This window comes from Gavialis gangeticus, unplaced genomic scaffold, assembly GCF_001723915.1.
Source record: "Gavialis gangeticus isolate Ggan-Ray unplaced genomic scaffold, GavGan_comp1, whole genome shotgun sequence".
Taxonomy (NCBI): Eukaryota; Metazoa; Chordata; order Crocodylia; family Gavialidae; genus Gavialis; species Gavialis gangeticus.
Genome location: NW_017729031.1, coordinates 28,640,637 through 28,651,664, shown reverse-complemented (window position 1 = coordinate 28,651,664; position 11,028 = coordinate 28,640,637). Strand labels below are relative to the sequence as shown.

Genomic DNA, 11,028 nt, shown 5'->3' with positions numbered 1-11,028 from the left:
ATCCAGATTGCACATGGTGACAGGGTAAGAATGGTAGGAGGAAGGAGATACATGGGAAGCTCATAAAATACCACATTTCCTCAAATCTAAGATGAAGTCACCTCCCCCAACCAGCATGGGGGGGGGGGAAAGCCCCTCATCTTAGATTTGAGTACAAAGTGGGGGGAGAGGGTCAGGGCCAGAGTCAGACCCAGAGCAGCTGCCTGCCACCTCACCTTGTGTACCCTCTGTAGCAGTAGCAGTGGGGTCATGAATAATTAAATTGTACACCTGGAAAATGATAAATTTATAAATCTTCCATATATCAAATCTAATTATTGGGGGGTCATCTTATATTCATGCAAATATGATAAGCTTACTGGTACCCAGGCTCACTAACTCCAGGATGAAGTTTTGGCAGTGTTTCGAATGCAGTACAGGGGTCAGCCTGGCATTCTTAAAAAGTGCCCCAAAACTTAATGTTTTGGGTCAAAAGCATTCGAGTGTAGCGCATTCTATACTAAACCAAATTTGGGGGGAGTGGTTCATTTTGATATGAAAAAAATATAATTTCAAGTCAATTCAAATGGAATGTTTCAATTTTGTAACAGGAAAAAAATAAATAATGATTGACAAGAGCTCTAAAAGGGGGAAACGAGGCAATGTAACCTCCATCATCTGGACGAGCACTTGGCTCGAACTAAATCTACTCAGGCTTCACATGTTTAAAATATGGGCTCCCTAAAACAGCAAGCTGTTATTTTTGTTAAACGGGAGAGTGAAATTTGTGTTGGCAGCTAACTCCACAGTAGCAATGGCTCAATAACGATGGTGCCAAAAAAGTTACATTTCAATCAAAAACGTCTCACCTTGTTCAGCCACTCCACGCGTTCCACATCAGGGAAGTGAACCTAATTGCACAGGAAAATAAGTGAATCATTGTGGCCAGAGCAAATTAGTCACAATTATACAATCTTTATGAAGACATAATGAGGATATTGTTTTAAAACCTGTTTCATTCACAAACAACCACGCAGAACTTGGAGGTATACAGTCTCTAGACATGTATTTTGTCTTGCACCTGAATGTCCTAAACTCTCCTAATACTTTTTTCTTTTAAGAATTTTTTGGGCCAAATCAGTTCCAACTTTCAACTAAGCAGGGCTCAACCATTCAAGTCTGTGTGGCGCTACCGCCAGCAAGTATCCTACCTCTCAGACTCATCAACCTGGGGCTTCAGATACTCCCAAATCCATGGCAGGCTTCCTATGTGCAAGCCCCAAGCCTAGTGGCCTTGGAGTTCAGCTGCCCCCTACTCTTACTTACTCCTAGCCAAATGGCTGAAGAAACAAGCTCGGGGGAAAGCCTGAAAGCCATCCCCCACATTGCCATAAATTATGTAGCCAAGATCTTTGCATTTGGAGGCATTTGTAGACTCTTGTAAGGGTCAGTCTGCTCTCAGTGCAAGGTACAGGCCTTCACCCGCTAACTACACCAAGTCATTCAAGGCCAGGAAGATGGTATCTCCCCTGCCAGGTAAGCTTCTTTCACAAGACTTGAAGTCCTTCCTCTCTCACTACCAAAAAACCACTTGCTCTTAGGGACAGCGACCAACAAGTGGTTGGCATGAAGTCTGGTTCATCTCCTTGAAAGCTTCACATTACATGGCTATCTCACTACCATTCAGCCACTGATGCTAGATTAGTTTTTATACAGACTCACAGAGAGTCTTGCATTTTCCAACATTTATGAAGTGCAATTCATAAGGGGCAGAAAGAACATATCACCACAGGCCACTAAAAGCAAGTTTAAGGAAGAGGGTGCAGTGTGGGGCAAGATCCCATTTAGAGTTGGCAGGAAGCTTTGCACAGAAACACTCCTCAGAGGTTCCTTGTTTTCCATTACTTCAGCTGAGCAAATAGTTCTCATTGTATGAATTAGGCAGTGCTGTTCTGAGATATGCCGATTCTCCAGCGCTGCCCAGATGTGCTCGGGATATAAATGGAGGATGGGGGCATAGGTAGAGGTAAGGACTTGTCACAAAACGTTCCAAGACGCCCACTCTTCCAGCCCACAACTTGCCACGTGTGGGGTTTACCAGGTAGCCATCTGAACCAAACTGAAAACAACTCTCAGATTAACACTGGCTGCAAGAATGGTTGCATTACCAGTGGCTGCTACCCTGCTGACAAAGGCAGCTTTCTTCCAGCAGCTCACACCAGTCAAAGGTGCAGACCAGTACCTGGTTATCGTTCTGCAGAAGTAATGGATCTAATTAACTCATTTTCAAATCATCAGTTCACTTCCAACCAGATTACGTGTAGGTTGCACAATTCAATCACGTGCCCAGTTGGCCAAGGCCTTCAGGATGCTACAGGACAGTGTTTGAGAAGGCCCAGGAAGTGCCACAGCTTCTCATTTCTTGTAGAAAGGCCACTCAGATCCCGGTCAGCTCTCTACAAGATGGCACTCGTAGGAGTTGTCTGGAAGTGGTTCCTCCAGTTTGCTTTTTCTCCAGTATGATTTTTCACCCTCCTAGATACATAATTAAGCAGCCACTTGACCTTGTCCCACAGCAGGTGGGAATGACACCTATCAATGTAGCATGCTGTTTCATTCAGTAACCTTTAAAAAGTACCTTGGGAACTTCAGGAAGAAGTGCAGTATGTTCACCTTCGGTTCCCCCTTGCTATAGGATTTCACAGATCTGTCTTGACAATTATTACATTAAAAGCAATATGATACTTTCTTTAATGGCGTTTGGCTTTGATGTTCTAAAAGAAAATATCTCTTTTTCATAGGCAGACCTGGAGTGCACTGAAATGCCCAGCTACATTTACATGCAAAGGCTCTGAAAGGGGCAGTCAATACAGATAAAATGCTGCTGACATTTAATATGAAGCAGGATTACAGGAACCAGGTGATTTCCCCCTCCACTGTCAGCCTTTTATCTTGCAGACAAAGGTGTTTTGAGGAGAAGGATGTGGTGCTGATGGAGTTGGTCAATTAGCAGCTTCCAGGTAACAAATATTTATAGCATGGCCTCCCCAAACCCAGGAGTCACTGTCATTATAGATATTTTAATGGATGAAGGGGCATGTTTTTGTAAACCCCCTTATCTCGGGGGGGAGTTCCTCCAGATTATACTTGAAATGCAGTGATGAGGTGGGGGGAGGGTGGGGGACACTAGGAAGCTTGGGCTGCTGCCGCCGTCTTGACCTCTGCCTCTTCTGAAGACGAACAGAGCCGTCAGGCACAGGGCTCTAGCACACTTTAGAAAACTAAAAAAATAACCCAAAACCAGCTCTTGATTTTTCATTGTCCCCACACCCTCCATCAATTGTACTTTGGAAACACCACAGCAATGTTCCAGATACAAGACTTAAGTTGCCTGGCTAGTTTGCATCATTATAGTAATTAAACATGAACAGGCACCAAGGGACTTGGGTTCAAATCCTTACACTGCCAGGCTTCCCATTTAACTGGGCAAATCAATCTCCCCATCATTTAGTTTTCCACCTGTAACCTGGGAGAATAGCACTGGTCTATCTAGGATGTCATGAGGATTAACTGTTGAGGCAAGCAGAGTCTATGTTGAGGCCACTTAAATATATAAAGCAAGTAAACTAGGCTACGGGTGCACACATCAGGTACATTGTAGAGCATGACACATGGAAAGCATTTCAATTAACCCAGAAGAGCTACAGTTTTATTGTACTGCCCAGTATAAAAGACATGTTTCCCAAGTGGATTTATACGCGCATACAGCTTAACTGTGGGGATGCATCTTGCAGGGCTGCTGGGGAGGTTTTTGCAGAAAGAATTTTCCAATGACTTTTAGGAAATTTTAAACAGACAACTGTCCCACCCCACAGATGTCACTGAAAACACAGAGGTTTGCAGATGATCCAGTTTAAGAAGCAGAGGTCCTGAGTACAGGTGCTCCAAGTACAGGGAACACACCTTTCCCTATTTTCTTACTCGTCACTATTCATATCAAGCTCATTCCTGCCCCTAATGAAGTCAATGTCACAATTTCCAGTATTATGCTAATATATTTAAGACTGTTCTCAAAGTATACTTCCCTTGCAGCTGCCTTCTCGCCCTCCCCTGGTATACCTGTGGTACACTGATGAGGACATCTTTCTCCCTAGAAAAATTCCACCAAGGCTTTAATGACTTCCACCCCTCCATCAACATGACCCCTCAATACTTCCCCCAGCAAATTCATTTCTTGGACACCACGGTGAAGCTATATCGCCATCACACTGCACGGGAAATCAACCGATCACTACAGCTATTTTTGTGCCACCAACTTTCGCCTAAGCATACTACTAGTTCTGGCATCTACAGCCAAGCTCTGTGATACAACCAGATCAGCTCCGATCTCACCACCTGCGGTGCACACCTTAGGGTCCTGTTACAATACAAACCCCATGACATGAGCAACAGAACCTTTCTCGTTGTTGCCTTCAGCCCCCGGCTTGAACAACTTGGGCGCCTCTTTAATGAGCTTCAGCCTCTACCAGAAGTACGGTCTCAAGGTAGACATCCAGGCTCGCAGGCACCTCTCCCCTCCACCTGTGAACCTCAGACAACATCTCTCCAGCGAGACTGCCTAACTTAAATTCTCCCCAAGCCACCAGAGCTTGCTACGCACCCAGATGCCAGCTGTGCCTCCTCATCACCACAGACCACACCATCGCTACCAAACCACAAGAAACATGACCTCAGGCATTCAATCACCTGCTTTTCTAACAATGTCACACACATTGTCACCTACTGAGAGTGTCCCTCTGCATGGGTGCATCTAGGGTGAAAAGAGGGTGCAGGAGATGCAACTGGCTCTGCAAGGGTGGCAGCAGCCACATACATCCTCAACAGCACCAGCTGCCAGGGCCCTTTTTTGCCCGCCCTCACCCCTCCGACCTCTAGGTAACCACCCCCTCTGGTACCCAGCAGTGCTTTCCTTTCCCCTCCTCCTCAGCAGGGTTTCCCCAGGTTTTGATTTCTGGCACAGGAAACAGGGACATGTTCACCGCTGCCACTCCTGCCCCACTCCAGCTGGGGGCTTTGGCAAGCGGCGGCTTGGAGTGCCAGGCTCAGAGGGGACAGCAGTGATGAAGGGCAGGCTCTTGTTCTAGCACCTGCTCCCTGACTTAAAGACCTAAGCCCAGAACCAGAAACAAGCAGCTGCTAAGCTCAGCACCACACCGGAATAAGACCTCCCCATGGCCTTGGTCGAGTATTTGTTTTCCCATCTCTAACTCAGGAATGAAACCTGCCAGTATCTCAGAAGGAGTGCAAGAAATAATTAGTGCTTGGAAAGTGCTTTAAAGATCAAAAATGCCATGAGAGGATTAATGACTACCAAGCCAGGGAAGTATATCGTTTCTGCAAGACACCTCCTTCCCCAGACGCAGGCTACACCTAGAGCCATCACTATAACAAGAGTTTTTGACATGTTTGAAATGACAGAGCATGTCTGTTGGGTTTTCTAGAAATACTGACTTTTAGCACTGTACGGAGGCTCCGTGAATCACGGGTAGTTTGGCTTAATTAAGAAGCTGAGAGTCTTTTCAAAAGGCACTCCTGATAACGTGGGGAAGGACTTTCCCGTAGGTAGGCTACATGGACACACACAACGGGAAGAGAACTGAAGGTTCCTACATTGCTCCAAGACTGCGACGGCAATGATGGCAAACGATCAACATGACACAGGAATGCAGAAGCAGCATGTTCAGCTTCCCTTGAGGGGAAGCTCTGCCTTGGGACCCCTCAGGAAGAAGCATTATATAGTCTCCTTCTCTTGAAAGACTCACCTGGAGCCAGCCCTGCCGTGGCTTCTCACGGGACAAGATTCTGGCTTGAGATGCTGCCTCCCCTGGAGATCTGCAGCAGCCCTACCTGGGAGAGCTCCTTTTTGGGGGTCAGCTTTCAGGAATGGGGCTGTTTTCCTCTTCAAAAGGGGTGAGGGTCAGTCCCGATGTCCAAACAGCGCAGCAGGCTACTCAGCTCCAAACAGTCTTTGTTGTGCACCACCGCGCAGACCCCTGCTTACTCTCGACTCTGTCCTCCCTGGGAGTGGTCCTTTCTCTCTTCTCTGTCCTCTGTGGGGCTACCTGCCCCTCTCCCCCAGGTCTCCGTCCTCTCTGGGACTATCCTCTCTCTCCCCAGCCCTCTCAGAGCCTCACTTTCTCCTCAGGCACAACCAGCCACCCTTGCAACAGAACTGTTTGGAAATACAGTATTCAACACGGGGACTAACAGTCATCCAGGAAAATTAAGTATAATGTCACGGGAAATGAAACAGAGTGCTGTGCTGTTTGGGGCTCCCACGTTCCCCCCCGGGGTAAAAAAGACGTCTAGAGGTCCTACTCACAAAACTATTTACAGCAGCTATTTACATCAACCCATGTTCACACAGAGCCCCCCAAACTGTTTCCCACCAGATTTGCAGGCTACAACTGCCCGTTTAGCCTTTTTCACCACACAGCGTTAATCCAATGTTAAAAAGGTAGTGAAACTAAGCATATGGTAAAGTCAGCTTCATGACTTTCTTCTGGTCAATGTTCATCATCCCTGGAAGAAGAGATAAAAGCAGAAACATGGTTGTCAATCCACAGACACTGTCAGGGGAGTCCAAGGCAGGCACGTCTTAAAAGTAAAGTTTTAAAGTTAAGCAGGCTTCAGCACATGATGCAACTTTAAACAAAAGGAGTCCTAGATCCTTCAACATCTTCTGTACGATTGCCAGCTTTCTTACAGTGGGGTCTTCCTCCCAGTTTTGAGGCTCAGCAAGAGGAGAGCTAGGAAGATGGTCTATTTTTAAAGGAAAACAATTTTGTAGCCAAAAAAGCCTTTGTAAGAGAACAGCCCCACAACAGGAGACAGAGTCATTGTTGCAGTCTGAAATGTATTGTGGCTTTAACAAAGGTCAGATTATAAAAAACTGCACCCTCAGTTATACACTACACCCAGAATCCAAAAACCTCCGTACTCAGATTCTGGATCTGATGCCTATGAATATGAGATCTGCCTTTCCCAGAGTGACCCCGTCACATTCACTTGAGGAACATTTCAGATTGCTCCATCCCGGGCCAGCTCTCAGAGGAGATCCTTACACTCAAGAGTGACTGACTGAGCACCATTTGGGTGGGTTATTACAGTTTTCTCTGATTGCTTACACACTCCTTTTACTGATTAGGAGTACTAATTACATACCATGCCTTTTTACTTTTAGAGCTCTTGCTTAGATCTGCCTGTGCTTACCACAATCAGTTATTGTTCTCATTCAGGAGAGACAACCAGTTACCAAGACATCTTAGGGCAGCGGTACAGTCTCACACTGGCAAAGTCTTTAATAGACCTGCACCATAATTCACTCATTCCTGAACTTCTGTCTTCCTACCAGTTGAGTCTCATTCACACTCCCACATCTGAATATCAAAAAAGCAGGAGAATATGGTAAAGATGTATTTTTAGAGACATTTCAACTGAGGCCTTTCAATGATCTTGGAAAAAAGCCTAAGAAGAAAAGACAGACAGAAGACTCAGGAAAACAATTCTGAAAAGCTGAGAAATGCAGCTACGAAATGGGGCGCCTGAAAAAAAACCATGAACATTTTATTAAAAGAATAAAAAAAAAATGAGAGCTGGAAAGTGAGCTAAACTGAAGTTAAAAAAAGAAAAAGAAAACTAGTAACTATGGAAAGAAAGGTAAAAAATTAAACACTGATTAGAAGGATGGAAAAACCAACCACGCCTATGGAAGAGAAAGGGAGCTGGCAAGTGGAAAGGTGGTAAAATTTAAGCAGAAGCCAGAAACCACAGCAGGATTTTTTTTTTAAATACTTGTAACATTACTTGACAGAATTATATTCCCCTATTGCATTAAAATTCACAAGTCTGGTTTAAAAAAAAAAGGTACAACTATATGTTCCCTCCTTTTGCTTTCTGAGTTTTAGGGTGCATTTTCTTCACATTTCCCATGGAAACTAAAACTAAAAAAGAAAAGAAGAGAGAACTAATATTGATTCCAGCAGCTGAAACACATGGAAGCACAATCAATCTCTCAACTTTGCAATAAAACTGTAAGCATCGTCAATGCTGCATGCATCAGTCTTAAGTGATTTATGTTGCCAAAGGGATGTAGGTTGTAGCCGCGTTGGTTTAAGGACATATTCACCCAAAGAACCTTGTGTGCCTCTGATATCTTTTATTAGACCAACTTGAATAGTTGGAAAATTTTTTTTTCCAACTATTCAAGTTGGTCTAAGAAACGATATCAGATTCACTTAAAGAACCTTGTCTCCTTATGTTGCCAAAAAGTTTTGAAGTAAATCAGAAATGCTACCTGCAAATGGAGCTCCAATTTCTGCAGAAGAGGCAGAGTCTAGCTCAGTGGTCTCCAAACTTTTTTGATTGCGCACCCCTATCAGTAAAAAAATTGAGCACGCACCCCCAATATATGTATATTTATATTTGCGCACCCCTACCAGTAAAAAAATTTTGAGCACGCACCTCTAATATATGTATATTTATATAAATATAAATAGAAGTTCTAATATTTTCTTCCCGCACCCCAATGGATTGTCTTTCGCACCCCACTTTGGAGACCACTGGTGTAGATAACAGGAGCCCTCACAGGGTGGAAGCACTAGTTTTGTCAGCAAAGAGCTGGGACCAGTTCTGTAAAGTAAGAGGCACCATCAGTTCTTGCTGAAGCCTCCCAAACCTTCCATAATTGGGAGCCTGCGTCAGGTCAACTCACAGCCCAAACTGCAGTGCATCTATGGCAGTGCGCTGCGTACATCTATCGGTAGAAAGGATTCAAAATATTGTTCTCTAAAAATAAACTATTTTTCTTCCAAAAGAGAACATTAGTCCTTCACTGCATGCATATCAAACACAGATGCATGAAACAAGTCCGAAAGTTAAATGGACCGGTGCGGAAGAGAGAGAATTGATTTGCGTTCCGATTTCACGTCAAGCGGAAACTGAAAGCGTACTCTACCACCACACGTGGAAAAGATGACGTTTAGACTTTGAATTTCTTTCGCGTTAACACCTTCAAACTGGAAATCTGCATGTCTAACTTATGCCCTAGTTTTACAATGGGGAGATGGATTTTTAAATGAGGCTAGGGGAAAATAAGGAGGGTATTTAACTTCTGACAGGGCAACACTTGGGGAGCAGCCAAGTATGCAGCAAATACTGATTACACTGTATTCCAGCTGTCTCAACAGCATGGGTGGGGAAAGGGGATTTACATCATCTGCTGCCTGTCTTAATTATATCACTGAAAGTTTGGATCCAGGGGTGGGTATCACTGGACACTGTAACTTTCAGCTTGGAATTCATTCCATACAGCAACGTATTGGATGTTGAAGCCTTGCTTTCTGGCCCTGGAAATTACTGCTGCCTTTTCTCTGCCACTCCCTACAGCATCCTGGTACACATACATCCCAGCTTAGCATGGCAGTCAGGGGAAGGTATGAAGACACAGGTGCATGAACTCTTATTTATCCATGATAAAGAAACACCTGATGTTAACCCGAGCTGGAAGTGGCAATTCTCTCTTGCAACAAGCCTGGTATTTACCTCCTATGTACGCAGCAGGAACTACACTATGTAAACCTTTTTTTTTCCATACTGTAGTTGCAGACAGGCAAAGCCTGACACCTCCGTCTGATGCAATACAGGTACTTCAGACAGAGAGGCAGACCCACTGCTGTACTGGCAATTCCTTCACGTGGTAACTAATTGTTTTAGCTGCTATCATCCAAGCTGTTGCACAAGTGACACGTGTGACAGGCCCAGCCTCTCTACAACACACAAAGCAACTCACGGATTAAAAAACAAAGTCACATAGGAGCAGGGAACAAACCATGGCCTACTGACAACCTTTTGCTTGGGACAGGTGCGGGTCACGTTACTGGAGCCTCACCAGCTCAAAAAAAAAGGATGCTGGAAAGCATTTCACTTACTGTAGTGAGAAGCAACAAGGAAAACAGCTGTCACAGGGAAAATACTGCAGCTGCTTTTACAGGTCTCAGAAAACATGCAGACAGGCTTGCTGTAGCCAGCCTACCTGCTTGCTCACACAGAGACTTCGCTCCGCACAGGGGAACTAAGTTTAAAAGGGGGAGTCGTAAAACGGCAAAGCTTTTGCTCAAGCAACCCCAAGCTAGGATCCGGGATAAAGCCAACTGGTGGGACTCAACGTAGGTCTGAGTCTGGCTACATCCCTGGGCTGCGTGAGACTGCTCCCGAGAACCACAGCATCCGTACACACCCCTTCTCACAATGCAACCGATGCCAAAACGTGCAAGAAAATACAGCCAGTGCAGCCAGGCGCAGTTGTTCCCCTCCGCTGATTCCTGCTCAACCCAACCTTTAAAACCATGGGAGGCACGAAAGTCTTTCTAGTCCGTGCGGACAGTCAGTCGCCTTCACGGCTCACTATCCAATTCCTGCTAATCTCTCTCCACTCCACATGTGTTAACCCCCCTCTCTCCTGTTTACTGATCTTGTCGTCCCATGCTTCAAACTATCCTTTTTTCCGGCAATTTCGCCGTCGTCACCATTCCTCTCATCTCTTTCACAGCCTCGCAGGCTGGCCAAGCTTCACCAAAACCCCGCAGCTCAGCTGTGGCCACGGTAGCTCAGGCACACACCTGACTGATGGTGAAGTGCTGGAGGCAAGATGCTGACGGCAGCTGGATACTGTTTTATGGATCAAGTACTTTTACTGGAATGACTACAAGACTTTTGTAGGTATAAAAAAAACACACGTAAACTTCATACACGAATCCGAGGGAGGGCTGTGCCTTCCGACAGCTGCACTGGGTGTTGCTGATCCTAAACTGAACACGAGAGCGCCGATCCCGCGGCACAGCAGGGCCCAGCCACCCCTAGGAAACCCCCACCCAGCGCAGCGCCCAGCCGCGCGGCCCCAATCCAGCCCTCAGCCTGGCGGGGCCGGGGCCGGGCGCTCACCCAGGCGGGCAGGTGGTGCAGGGCGACGCCGCGGGTGATCGCCTCCCG

At 45.8% G+C, this 11,028-nt stretch overlaps 1 protein-coding gene across 1 annotated transcript in view; it reads right to left on the bottom strand.

Moving 5' to 3' along the window:
• Positions 1–11,028, bottom strand: part of ESYT3 (extended synaptotagmin 3) — a 75,805-nt gene that overhangs the window by 60,391 nt on the left and 4,386 nt on the right. Inside the window, exons 3-4 of the mRNA XM_019522804.1 lie at positions 10,981–11,022; positions 849–890 (exon numbers count right to left, since the gene is read on the bottom strand). Coding sequence (XP_019378349.1) covers positions 849–890; positions 10,981–11,022 — 84 coding nt within the window. The remainder of the gene's footprint in view (positions 1–848; positions 891–10,980; positions 11,023–11,028) is intronic.